General features: G+C 40.0%; 1 protein-coding gene across 9 annotated transcripts in view; it reads right to left on the bottom strand.

The window, feature by feature from the left end:
• The window catches only part of LOC128545545 (cAMP-specific 3',5'-cyclic phosphodiesterase 4D-like), a 184541-nt gene continuing 169949 nt past the window's right edge, over nt 1-14592 (bottom strand). For all 9 annotated transcript variants that reach the window (XM_053515922.1, XM_053515923.1, XM_053515927.1 and 6 more), the window contains 10 exons: nt 14257-14369; nt 6911-7004; nt 6593-6768; nt 6393-6491; nt 6130-6294; nt 5908-6007; nt 4773-4927; nt 4540-4662; nt 3609-3791; nt 1-3319 (listed from right to left, as the gene is read on the bottom strand). In XM_053515922.1, the coding sequence (XP_053371897.1) occupies nt 2861-3319; nt 3609-3791; nt 4540-4662; nt 4773-4927; nt 5908-6007; nt 6130-6294; nt 6393-6491; nt 6593-6768; nt 6911-7004; nt 14257-14369 (1667 nt within the window). In that variant the 3' untranslated portion in view covers nt 1-2860. The remainder of the gene's footprint in view (nt 3320-3608; nt 3792-4539; nt 4663-4772; nt 4928-5907; nt 6008-6129; nt 6295-6392; nt 6492-6592; nt 6769-6910; nt 7005-14256; nt 14370-14592) is intronic.

Below are 14592 nucleotides of genomic sequence, written 5' to 3'. Positions count from 1 at the left end.
TTAATGAACTCATGCTTTTATTTCTTATGTTGCATATAAAAATGTTTCCTCTCGTTTTAAATGTTCTTCAAACGGAGTGAAGCAGAAACTACAGTTCTGTCAAACCACAATGTATCCAGTGAAAGAAGTGTAAAAAGGTCATTGAAAAGATGTAACCTAATGAGTTAAATTCTGAAGTACCAGTTTATGTACCTTTTAATGACACTGAAAAATACAAGTAGTAATAATAATAATAATAATAATAGCCATGACTGGCTTTGGTCCAGGGCTGCTATAATCTACAGTATGCGTGTCAGAAAAAAAAGGCTCTTGACACACAAACTCTAAAGTTTTGCGTAGTGCATGAGCACATCTACAAGGCTGGATGAGACAACGGCAGCACACAGTACCTGAACACATTTCAGAACAGCATGAAAGTACAACGGAAGGGTGGATCTATGCAGCTGGCGAGCCCACCGTTCTCCTACATGTGTCTATTGCATTGGGGGGCATTGCGTGTGGCATTCAAAGCCAGGCAATGAATGAAGAATGTTTGCTTTTGTGCCAGTCTCGATGCAAAAAAACTGCAGCAGCATACAGAACCATAACTTTACAACATAGCACTTACTCTGATAACCAGGTAGCAAAACGGACAGGACTTCCCCATGTGCACTACTGCTCCCTTATCAGGAAAGAGGGACGAATACAGAGAAATCTAAAGACGCTGAAGTTAAGGCACAGCCCTGGGGCCAAACACCAGTGGCGTCATATTGTTTGGCTTTCCCCTGGTTCTTCATTAAACAAGCTCAAAGGTGACTACTTCCATTTTCATTTTTTTTACAGAATCTTTACATTGTATAATAGCTATAATAAACATTCTCTCAACAAGAGTTTACTAAATACAGCAACACCATCGCCATTAGGGATGATAGAGTAAGAATCGCTTATCATTTACAATAAACATTACAGTATATACAATGCAATAAATACATGTCTGTAAACAGAGACAAAACAAAACCCATAACAGGTAAGGTCATTTTGGTGAGGCAAAAAAAAAAAAAAAAAAAAAAAATGGCACAAAACTTAAATAAAAAAAGTAAAAACATCTAAACAAATCACTACAACTTAAAAGCCAAGATTCAAGTTTTAGTGAAGAATCTTCTTCTTAAAAATGTTTGTTCTATGTACACACTCACCATGTGGAGAAAAAAGAACGAAAGAAAGTAACTTGCAAGTAACATGCCGTCTATGCTACAGTTTATGTTCTACAGTACTGCTTCATATATACAGCCACTAGAACATACAAACCAATAAATAAAAACCATAAACGTATAAATATAGAGAAATGAACAGCCACTTGGCTAAGTGCTGAGAGTCCTATAGTGCAAGAACAGTGCGTGAGTGTGGGTTTGGCATGAAAAGTGAGACTCGAGTTCTAGCCCTAAGTAAGCTCTCAATCAGACTGGGTGATTCACTGCCCAAACACCATCGCACAGCAATGCTGTGTGTGTGAGATATGATCAATGAGAATTTATTTAATGGGTTTTTAGATAGACCTTCAATCCGGGCAGTACGTACAGATAAATTTGAATGGAAAGCTCTATTTGACGCGTATACTATGTTTGAGATGAGATCCGGCAAAGTGAAATATAAAAGGCATATCATAAGGAACACGATTCAGGTGGGTTAGAAAAGCCCAAGCTTCTAACACACCGAAATGTACAGTTCATGTGTCTCAGAAAATTGCTTGTCTCGTAGAAAAGTAAATGCTAAATGAGATCTGACGCAAGACAAACTCAGCACAGGATGTTGGCAAAAACAGTCTAAATGTTTGCGTAACAGGAAATAGAAAAGCGTTTGATCTAATGGCCTCGTTGACGTTCCTGGCAACGTGTATAATGTAGGTTTAATATAATGAGGTTCATTTTAAATGTGCGTCCACTCAAATATAATGTACAAGCAAAAGTCCAGAAGAAATAATGTATGCTTTGTGGCATACAAAAAAATCAGTTCTGGCTAAGGCTCACTAGAGCTGAATGAAAGAAAAAAAGAAAAATAGGAATGAAACTTGACTGAAGAGATTGTGCGCGATTAATGAAACAGACACAGCAGTGTTGAATGAAGTTATAAAGTAGAGCGTTAAACCCGCTGCCCAACACAAACACATACTTGCAAGTTACTCGTTACTAGAAATTTTCTTTGCTGTTTTTGTAAAAAAAACAAGCGTTCATGTAAAAAGAGTCTCAATGTGTTTTTACCCCCCCCCCCAAAAAAAAAAAAAAAAAAAAAAAAAACAGAAACAGGCCATGACAGCACTGAGCTATGTGTGTACAGTATATATAATATGTGTGTGTTTAGTCAGGTTTTCAGGAAGACTTAAATGTAGAAAAAGCCAGAGAACACATTCCAATAAACTTCCTGTTTTCCCCTCGTGGCCATACCTGCTGCAGCTCTCTTCACCTCCTTGTGCCATATGTGTGTGTTGTGTGTGTCTTTCAGGTTTTTCTTACTGCTGCCCAAACAAAGGGATTGAAAGGACATTGGTTTGGGTTCCAACCATGTGCCAGGGAGTGCACACACACATACACACACACCAGGGCCCAGATGCACAGACTTTTTTTTTGGGGTGGGGGGGATACGGTGATGGTAGGAAATAACAAATAAAACAGCAAAGAAAAATAAAATGTTATTCCTGAGTGCAAAAAAGGACAATGTACCAGAGTATGTGTGTCCTCGGGTGTCCAGGAGAGAGAGCAGCGGCTGAGGTTGTGGAGTGCAAGGTGCGCTTTGGAACTTTCCTCCTCCCGCCATTATTAATCTTCCCTCTGCGTGTGCATTTCACTGAGACATGGTTAGCAGTGGGTGAATGACTCTTGCACTGCTACGTTCCTTCCTCCTCCTCTTCTTCATCTACCATACTTGGTTCTACAGAAGCTTCCTCACACACTTGCACTTCCTCGTCTCCTTCCTCTCCCTCTGTCTGTCCATCCAGCGGAATCTCAGTACACTCAGAGTTCTGCGTGCAGAGTGTTTTGGAGTCATCGTCGTCGTCATCCTCCTCTTCCTCTTCTTCAGCCTGACTGCCGCTGTCCTTTTCCGTGTCTGTTTCTCCGTCCTCCTCCAGCGTGAGCTCGAACTGGAACTTGTCTGTGGTGTTCGTTACAGCGGGTCGTCCGCTCTCGTCATTCTGCTCTGGTGCAGGAGAAGGGCTCTGAGGGATGGTGCTCTGGTACCACTCTCTGTTGTCCTCCAGCGTGTCCAGGATGTCCTGAGCATCTGGGTGCACCAGGTCAGCCCATGTCTCCCACAGGGGGTGGACAATGTAGTCGATAAAGCCCACCTACGGAACAGCCAAGATGGGACAGAATAGATATTTTTTCACAAATAAAAAATGGAATCTTTTTTTGTTAAAGCAGTAGTGCTGATGTCGTATAAAATACTACTACACTGCTGCCCTTATTTAAAAAAAAAAAAAAAAAAACTTTTCTGTTACAAATATGGATGGCTGACAAAATTGCATATTAGGCATGCTAATTATTGTTGACTGTATCATGTATACATTGGCCTATCCGGATAAAATATTGCCAGAAAAATGGAAACGGAAGGTGTGACGCATTTAAATTCAGTACCTGGGATTTCTCAACAGATGCATTGTGTTTATCACACATGGGACTGATCTCCATGCCTCGCTCCCGCTCACGGTCACCCTGGCTGAAGAACTCTTCCATGATGCGGTCTGTCCACTGCCGGTATAGCTGCAGTGGTTTGGTAGGGTTACTTAGGTCTGCACAGTGCACCATGTTCTGCAGCACCTGTTACACACCAAATATATATACAACACATGGTCAAATACACTCCCTGGCCAAGAAATGAGTCACCATGTCAGAAGCGTCAAAGTATTAGTATAGCCTGGATCAAGCAAAGAATACATTAAAATTAGCTGAATTCCTTTACAGACCAATAAAATAAAGTCAACTGATGACCTGCATGACCAGGTTATCACATGCATGGAATTCTTTTTTTCCCCCTGATGGCATGGGCATATTCCAGGACTCATATTGTGAAAGAGTGGCATGGAGGATTAATTTTCACACATCAGTTGGTCACTACGCATGAACTGTAATCAAAGCTAACCCTAACCATTATCCATCATCATTAGGAAAGGGTGGTGGCATTGTGGTGGACTTAAAGCCCTGGTACTACCCTCATGCCACTGGTGCGCTCTTCAGGGCAGCCTTTATGGCACTCTGACCTCAGCGTACTAACACCCCAATAGAATATGCAAAGGACAGAATGTCACTCTAATATGCTGTACATTTAAGGAATAAAACATGTTAAGGTTTGCTAAGACATTAATGCCAATGATGTTCAGGCATAAACTAAAACGGTGACTACATGCTAGGCATCCCTAACCAGACCCTGTACCTGACCCTCATTAATGCTTGAAGGTTATTATAACATCCCGGAATAGGATTTTTTTTAACAAGCATATGTGAATTTTATAGTCATGTGTCCACATATCTATGTTTATGCATACAGCCTAATCGGTAGTGATCTTACTTGTATCCTGTCTGAATAATTATCCAAGAGCAGGACTCCAGAACTTGTCACCTTCTTTGTCTCGACCATCGTTTTCAAGTCAGCCAGTAAGTTCATGTGTTTGGACATATCAGTGGCTAATACCTAGGATTAAAAAGGAAAAAAAAACAACAACACAAAAAACACTAATTAGTAAGACTATTGTCATTGGTGATTCACATAATGGTTATCTGCATCTAGTCAGCTGCACTTACGATGTCGATCACCATCTTCCGGAGGGATTGTCTCTGTTTTTTGGTAAGGTTCTGGAAGATGTCACAGTTCTCTTCCTGGAGCAGCTTAAAGCCTACTGCCAGGTGATGGTTTTCCAGCACTGATGAGTCATTGTACATGAGGGCCAACTCCGAGTCTACAAACATACACACACACACACACACATTCATGACTCTGACTGTGAAGGGTATTCAGAAGCATACTATAAATCAGACAATGATATGATTTATATTTCCTGGGAAAAATGTTCCTTTATCATCATAAAATTAAAATCTGATGATCATATGAAACCCAAAAGATTGTTTTCAAGGTTATACAATATGGCCGTCTGTCTTGACAGTTTGCTTCTAGATATGTCAGGACCTTGTGCAAGTCAGCCGGTACATATATTACTAATTAGGCTAGAAGTAATAGATGACTTGTGCCTGTGTGTGTGTGGTGAATAGCTGCTTCGGTGGCAGCACTCTGTCACTGTCAGAAAAGGATAAGAGACAGTGATGTAAGGGGTAGCAGATAAGCTCTGCTCCAGACTCCAATTATAAATGGACATGCGGTAAGTGTGTGACCATGAAGTCTCAATCTTGCTTATCTGCCATCTCTGCTTGCACTACCTCTTATGTCACACTGTTATGTAAGCAGAGGTAAATCCTTACATGAGGTCATAAAGCTTGGTGGTTAAATATATCTGCAAGGTATCTAAACCTTTTCCCACACAACAAGGAAGCATTTGTAGTTACTGTATTGCCTGCTTACAAACCCACTGCATGACTAACGATCATGATGATAGTCATTAATGATACAGCACAAAAGCGAGTGTTATAAACATGCTTTGAGAATATACAACCAAGTTCAAATTTGTTAGAAAATTTCTTCAGAGAAAGACAGAAACAAGATAGAACCTGCCTTTTAACACAAGGTTTTCTTTTCGCAGAAAGTCACTTCCTGTCTTGCATCTAGCTGTGTCTAAATGTGAAGTACAGCTTGTAGGTGGGAACATCTGAGGTGCGATGGACTTTGAATGCAAAAACACGGATGCCACAAAGCCTTGTCTCACGCAATAATGAAAGGCGTGGGAAGGGAACTATTTGTGTCCGTGATATGAAGGAAAATACTCACTGGTGTTAATGAGGAACTGGTTTGAAACACCCGGGTGGTCAACGTCATGAATAGCACTGGCAAAAATGGCAGCAAGAATTTCAAGGTCTGTGAAAACGGCCTGTGAGAAAATGAGAAGTGTAGACCCAAAATTAGAAACACTGCATCAGCCAAGCGTTCAACAAGTTCTTACATGCATTGCAGCTAATGGATTTAAAATAAAAATCCATGAAGTCTTTCTACCTCTAGAGCAGGCGTGGAAAGCAGCACGTGTGTGGACTGCGTTACGTCAGCAGCATGAATATTGTTATGATATGCCACGTCAGCATGGTAATGGTCTTCTAAGGTCATCAGGTATGTTATAAAAGTATCTAATGGAATTTTAAACGTTTTAAGCAAATCTCTCTCCTGGTGAAAGAAAGATAATAGCAGTAACATTAGCTTAAAGACTTGGACAGGAAGTATAATGCTGTCAGGAAGGAAGTCAATTTTAAGGAAGGTCTTACCTGAAATATTGTGTACATCATCACCGTTAACGGCCTGTTTCCGGAAAAATCTGTGACTCTGAAAACATTAAGGCCCCATTTGTTTACGTCTTCTAGTTCCTGCAATGAAATAGATAAAATTATTTGCTACTGTCTTGTGTAATGGAAGTTCGGAAGTAATCTCTATAAACACGAAAGGTAATGAACCCTCTATGTTTCACCTTGGCTAAGGAGTCTTCAGTATCTGTTTTGACCCCAAAGCGGGGGATGTTAGAGTTTGTGAGGCTGGTACTGTGCATTAGCTTCTTTACGCCACTTATTTGTGACATGGGCTTTTTTTTCTTCTCCTTCTCCTTTTGAGTTTGAGGTGAGGGCATCTCCACGTCATGCTGCTTGTCTGTGAGTGAAAACAGAGAGAGAGCAGGCTAATAGTATGGGAAACTTTTTCACTAAGGAAAGTTTGTTTACACAGATATAATTTTGTTGTTGGTAATGATGATGATGATGATAAACATGATGAAGGACGATGGCCAAATTACCTAAGAAAGTGTTGGAGATGTACTCAGAGACCTGGTTTCCAGACCGGCTCATCTCAGACAGGTGGGTGAGCTCCCTGTTCAGCATCCTCTTGAACTGGAATAAAGAAATATGGAAAGAGATATATTCAGGAATTATTAAACAAAAAAAAACAGTATTAGATTTTTAGGGTCTAACAATCCACATGTTCTCCTGACATTATGGAGATTTCTGGGTTCTCTAGTCCCCCCCCCCCAAAAAAAAAAAAACATGCCTGTACATGGCTATGTTACAAATTTACCAAGATGTGAATATGTATGTGTGTGCCTGTATGACATGTTAACTTGCTGCATAATATATCCCACCCCTTGAAACATGCCATCATAATGAGATTATTAACATTATTCAGCTCACTTGCGATTGGTTTTAATTATATGGCTGATCGGTGTAGTCGAACACACAATTAAATCTTTTTAGAATTTCCAATAATATTTTGACAGGTCACAAATTTGTTTTCACTCTTTTAAGTTCACTTAAGAAAGTAAAGATAATTCTGACCATTCTAAATATCATTCTAAACCGTGTAAGAATTTAAAAAAACATTAATTATACATAATATTTTTTTTTTATTCACAGGTTGTTAAATCTATGAGTAACTCAACCACATAGAACACCACATGCTAGATCTCTTGTTTTTTGTGATTTAGCAGTTTAAAGAGCAACAAAATGTAAATATCAGACAGAAATCTATAATCATTAGGATATATGGTAATACAGATCTCCAGGAAGAATCAATATGCCATACCTTTATATATCCCAATGAGACAGAGAGCAAATAATTTGCTTCAGGCATTTTCGCAACCAGCCAGCTCGTATATAAAGAAATAAAAATCTGCAGATCAGCTTTTGTTCATTATCTCATGCAAAAAAAGTAGTCATCAAAATGGCATCATCTGACTTTAGATAAGACCGAAGCATCACAAAAGAAATGTTGTGAGCAGGTTCATCATATTTTTCTCACTTGTGCCGTGGAAAAAATGGCAGGGAAGGGAGGATGGTGTGCTTGTGGGAAAAAAAAGCATCAGTCCTGTCGACACCTTCCAAATAAGGGACTGCACTCGTATTGGATGCAGCTCGAGCCCACAGACGAGCCAATCACCACTGATTACAGGCAGAGGCGAGGGGATGGCGTGCTTAAAGCACGTTGATGGGGGAGTGAAAGCCTTAAGGACAGCCATTACCATTCTCTCCTACCCTGTCTCTTAACTCATACAAGCTTTTATTATCCACCTGATGGGTTGATTCACAAATATTCTGCAGACTATGAAATCTTTTATATGCCCTTGCTAGTATCTGTGCTACTTAAGCTTTCACTTGATGATGATCTAAATTGCAGATGGAATTCCACTCATGATGTATCAAAGCTGAATTAACAGAACACAATGTCCTCTCATTCACATAATGAAAGCAAAGCAGCAGAAACAACAGTGGCGCATTCATATGGAGATAGCAAGACCCCACCTAGAATTCATTTAACCTGGCTGTGAATCTTTCATGTGCACACCACCAATGAGTTCATTTGGAAAACAAATGAAGCTATCACAAGGCCCTTTATTAAGTCCATTGCCAGCAGCTAGCTTTATGTACCATCTCTGGCCTATTTGAATATGTGGCCGAAAGCAGCATGGTTTAGCATGGCCACTGCTTGACTAACGAACACAGCTCTTGTGTTAGCTTTTGCGTCAATGAAGGTCCTGCATGCAAAGTAACAACACCATGTGCTTGAAAGGAGTGACGGACAGTAAAACCATCTAAAGAAGATTAGAAACTGTTGAAAGACAAAGAACTAAAACATCAAACAGGCCAGGGTGTATGTGTCTGGCTCCTATTAATCAGTTTCTGGGCAGTGTTCTTTTGGTGTGTTGGGAGGGGGGGGGGGTCACCTAAATACTAAAAAATATATTTAAAAAAGTCATTGGAATAGGTGTTAGCTTTTATGCAGGTGGAAGCAGCCAGTCACATATACTGTATGTATCTCAGTTTCGCATTTAGTATACATTTATTAATCCCTAGTTGTGGTGGTTTAAATTATTATTATTTTTTTGAGAAATAGAGTTCATTCATGCATAATTGCAAACAAAAATTTAAGTGTAGGAGCAGGTGGGATATAAAGAGCTTCTGCAGGAGTGGGTAGGATAAGTTAAATTCCTTTGAAAACAGACAGAAAAAAAAAAATCCTTCACACACCGACAGTAAACCTTGCCGTCAGGATTCATACATGAGCAAAACAGAAACCATTATGTTTCACTGAAGAAGTGAGTTTACATTTTATCAGGTAGATCTACCACACAGATACACTTTGTTGATACACAGTTAATGACTGCACGCCATCTGTTGCGATGCACCATAGGGCCTCTGGGATTTGGAATCATATTCATCATGCACGGTAATGTGCTAAACGTGAACTATCGTTAGTGAAAGTTGTGAATGTAACAATTAGTAATTCCAATAAAATGGTAGTAAGTGTAATGTATGTGCTAAAAAATTAATAACGGATGAACTGCCGTCATCATGAAACCACTAAATGTACAGCACATGCCCTGCATCACTTCTCTTAATGCTAACTAAGTTTCTCTATACATGTTAAGACACACAACCATTCACATCTGTTTTTTTTATGTGAATATTGTAAACAGACCAGTATTTGTGTATTATAATGACACGTTTTAGTTCTACAGATCTGAGTGGAATCAGATCAGTCAGCATTTTGCTGCCATTTCCAAAGAGAGTAGTGATCATTAATTAAACACAAATTAGATGGTTTGACGATATTAGACTGACAAGAAGGAAAACGCTAAATGACTTCTACTTCTACCCCCTGTCATGGTTATGTGCTTGATCCAGTTGGTATCATACGGTTTTCCTGCTTTCCTGCACTAAGTGCACTTCAGCGAAGCCACCAACTACCAATAACACAATAGAAGTGCTGCACATCGGTCATGTGTAACTGTTTTGAAAGGGTACCAGGCCTTGGTGCTTTTCTGAAAACGGGTGTGTGGTGTTTTCTGGAGCAGGCTGGGGCTCTGGACTCCTCTGGAGCTCGGGTGGCTTTGATTAAAGCTATCGGCGGCGTCTTTGAGAACTCCATGGCTTGGTTTTTCCTTCCTTGTGGTTTAGGCACTGAAGTGAAGCAGCGGAGTGGCAGCGACTTCTGCACCACAGCGTGTGTGTGCAGAAACCCGAATGCCTCTCAACACTCAACCACAGTCCTGGAAGGAGGAGTGTTCTGCGGTCATCTCTTCCTCCCTCTCTGCTTTGCTCTATACTTCTCCTTGCTTGGCTTTGCCTTGCCTTTCTTCTGCGTTGGGTTTGTAGCCAGGCACAAAGAAGCCACCAGCTTCATAATCCGCAGGGTGGGGCATTTGGTGAAACAGAGGTAAAGGGGAATTGCTAACAGCATAAAAGCTCTGCTGACAGATAATGAACTCAAGATGGCATACATTTATTTCTTTACTTTTACTAGAAGTAAAAGTGTATTAATAATGAAAATAAAATCATATGTATGCTATAAAAGCCTATTTCATTGTCATTTAATGTAAGAGTAAAAGTGACTGGAAAATATGAATGGAAAAAATTGATTATGGACACATTTTTGGTTAGATTTAAATCCAGGGTACGTGCGGAGGAAGTATAGGACAGCACTTGTGCGTTACATCCATCTAAAAGTGTAAATAGCCTGACAGATTGTATCCTAATATTAAATATAATGATACAATCATATGAATGTAAACTAAAATGTGAGTTTTTTTGTGTGTGTGTATTTTGTGAAAATATAGTATGTCGTGTAAAAACACCATCTTTTATGACTTCTCACTTGGTTTAAAACTCCCACTTACAGGAAATAACACTCCTTTAACTTATCAGGCAATCAGACATTACAGATGCTAAACTTCACAAACAACAAGATCAGTGCTTACTGATCCTACAATAACACTGACTGTCTAAAAACAGGTTTCAGATTATATTCCTCAGAATCAGACTTGTTTACGCTTTAAAAAGCTAAAATGGTCCAGGACTAAGATGTTATCAAATATCTTTCCTGGCACAGGCAGTCTACTAGAGTCCCAGCATCACTGAAAAGGGATATCCACATATGTGTCTTACGCCTGAGTCATACATTTACTGAATCATCGCACTAAAAGCGCCACCTACTCTCTTCTGAATCTTATTGTAACCCTTTTATTGTAAATCATACTCATTTATTACTAATCTATCTGAATATATGAGTAGGAAGAAGACCTAGACATTTCCCTCACTCTCTCGCTCTGTTTTCTCTCTGTCTGGCCCCCCAGTCTAACGGTGGCTCAGTTTGTTGTGTTTCCATAGCAACTGTGAGCATGTAGGATCATGCTTTGGCCTCCTCAGTGACAGAACGGGTGTGTTTGTTGCAGTTTATGTGGGTGTTTTTGTATGCGTGTGTGTAGGTATTCAGTTAATCAGCATGCATTGCGCTTGGCTGATTCCAGCATTTCAGAGGCATGCTTAAGGACAGATATAAAACAGGCAGAAGAGGAGGAGGGACCAAGGAGCACTCAGCTTTTGATTGGTTCGGACCTGCTGCGCTACAGTGAGAATGAAAATACTCCAGACCCTGTTATTAAAATAGACTTAGTAACAAAAGGTAACAAAACAAATATGTTGAATTATCAAAGCACATGTTTTTAAAGTCAACATATTAAATTCCCTTTTACTTGCGAGCTACATTAAGGAATGCTGGGACCACTGAACTAGGTTTTAACGCTTGACATTTCGGCACTTCTACTGCAGAATCAATTGGTTCCTGTTACATACAAGCATTTATATACACACTCTACCTTACATTTATAGATCCTTTGCCATGTTTAGGGATTCTTCTGACTGTGTGCTGTGTGTGTGCCCGCAAATGTACGAGTGTAAATAATAAACAGAGGTAATAGGACAGGTATTACAAATAGTTTTTTAACATTAAAATTTCTAATACAACATAATGTAACATCTGATGCATGATCACAAAAATATAAACATTTCACCTGATCATGAAAAAGATCAAGTTAATTAGAGAAACTGTGCAAAGCATAATTACCATCTGACATGTATGAACAAGCAAGGGCATACTTGCTGTATAGACAGCACAAAAAGCTGTGTGTATAGGCACAAAAAATATGTGTCTGCCTAATAATAATAGTAGGAAATATATGCTTACAGTCATTCCTAACCATATCCTAGGTTACAACATGCAAACTCAGCGAATGAACTAGAAGTGCAAACTAGAGGAACTAGGAAGAAGGAGGACAAGGTAGTGGAAACCTGGGTAATGGTGTGTTTTAAAGTGCACTTGATGCTCCCTGTGCAGGGAACTTCCCTGGACAAAATTCCTCCATTCGGAACACCATGTAATGTCACTAATAGAGAGATCGTTTACTCCATGTGTTACCCTGGTTACCTCAAATACCTGTTGATGCCATTGTAAAAAATTTACACTACTGAAATAAAATATTGTTAAGATACTGAGACAAAAACTGATCACAAAACGAATACTACTGAAATGCATACTGGTGAATAAATGTGAATTGATTCATTTACAAGATTGGCGTTTTCATTCCTAAGAAAATTAATATTATGTAGATTAGTAGTCTATGTGTATTAATGTATTGCTTAAATATTTACTTTAGATTACCTACAAAGTTTTATTATTATTATTATTATGTAATAGATATATAATGTCGTAATTCAGAATAATGTGCATAAAATTCAGTGCATAAAATTAATGCCAGCTCTCATGAGGATTGTGTCTTTTTGCGCTGCAGTGATTGATGGGAAATTTTGCTTGTCAATTCCAGGCGAAGTGAGGAACCACTGTACACTTGTTCCCTACACCATTCACAGTTCCCCTTGAACTGAGCAGTTTCGTTCCCTATAGTTTGAAATCTTATTTAAGATGGCTGACCACCCAGCTCAGTTATCTCACAAAGAACTACTAGCCGATTAGAACACAGTAAAAGAAGTTGAAACTAAGTGAATTAAGGAGTATAAGTTAGGGTAATAGGGTATAGTAGGTGTAAAAACTAGTTGAATTAGTGTAGATCATAGCAACTAGAAAGTGGAAGGACTAGAAAAGTATAAATGTGTGTGTGTGTGTGTGTGTGTGTGTGTGTGTGTAAATGAGTGAAGAAGAGAATGGATGCATGACTAAATAATGGCTTATTGCTGTATGCAGGACACCACCATTGGCCCAAAGTTCCTGAGAACAAGTGTCTTGCGCATCCAAATCTAAATCTAATTCACACTGATCAGAAAGCAGATTATGGTGCATGACCTTCAGCATAATAAATGGGAATTCCTCTCCCTCTTCACCTCTTTCTGTCTTTCTCTCTCTTTTTTCCTTCTCCCTCCCCCCCCCCACACTCACCACAGTAAACATCACATTTTTATTTTATTATATATATATATATATATATATATATATATATGTATCTACTATCTACTATCATAGCACCGAGCACAATGCAACACCAGTGTAACCACAGTCAAAGCAGAAAGCCGCATCACCAGCCAATGCAGTGTAAACATCCACATACACCGCTGCAATCTGACTTCCACAGAAGCTTTCATAAGAGATATAATGCAAATGACAATGAGAGTGCAAGAATCATCCATGTGTATACCAACGTGCGTGCACACGCGCGCGCGCACACGCAGACGTCCACATGTTGATGAGCCAGTCAATAATACTCACATAGCATCACAATCATCTTGTCTTGTTTTGATCGGAGACACCGGTGCATTTACAGAGCAGAGAGAGCTACCGAACGAGAGTGTCATGTCAGCTGATGAGGAGGATGACCCCTGGAGCGGTGTGATGGAGAATCCTAAACGTGCCTGATACACGTTGTGTGTGTGTAACGTGGTTTGTGTTTATTTGCCAGACAAACGCATCCCATGGGTGGCCATCTTGACTCTCTGGCTGATAAGTGTCAGCTTGTGCTAAACCTACATTGTCTACTCTACCCTGACAAACAGTAAAAACTGTAACTTATAGGAAGCTGGCATATGTGCCATTAAGTTAAAATAATCATTCCCGACTGCGATCAGTCCAGGTAAAAATAAGCACTTCATAATAAAGCCACGAGACCATCAGATAAGTCTTTGGATTGTCTGTCATGGTCTGGCTTGGCACTGGAGTCTTAATGTTTGTGTTGCATATGTGTGAGATGACAATAAGAACTGATGTGACTTAATCCTTTAGTGCAATGTTGGCAATTTTTAGGAAGACAAAAAAAAAGTGTGTGGTTTGCACCATCAAGCAGTGGAAGCTAGAAGACTGACTCACCTTGTTAGAGGCCATCTCGCTGACAGAGTGGCGGGTCTGCAGCGTCTCCAGCTGGTCCAGGCACCAGTCAAGCTCCTCCAGTGTCTCGGTGGCCAGCTTCTGGTAGGCCTCCTCTGGGGGGAGACAGGAGGGGAGGGGGTGGTCAGTTTTGAGGCGTTTCATGGGGCTAGCCGAGGCCTCGTACCCGGCCATGCCACGCTGTCCGGATTTCACGCGCGGGTGACTCTTCATGCTGCAAGTTAAAAAGAACTCTCCTACAAGTAAGAGGAGGGCTGAAGGATCAAATCTAAGCTCCTGAGTCTGGGAACCCCTTCCATTTTAGTCCAGAGGAGTGCA

This window comes from Clarias gariepinus, chromosome 17, assembly GCF_024256425.1.
Source record: "Clarias gariepinus isolate MV-2021 ecotype Netherlands chromosome 17, CGAR_prim_01v2, whole genome shotgun sequence".
Lineage (NCBI taxonomy): Eukaryota > Metazoa > Chordata > Actinopteri > Siluriformes > Clariidae > Clarias > Clarias gariepinus.
This window is presented reverse-complemented; position numbering and strand designations above follow the sequence as displayed.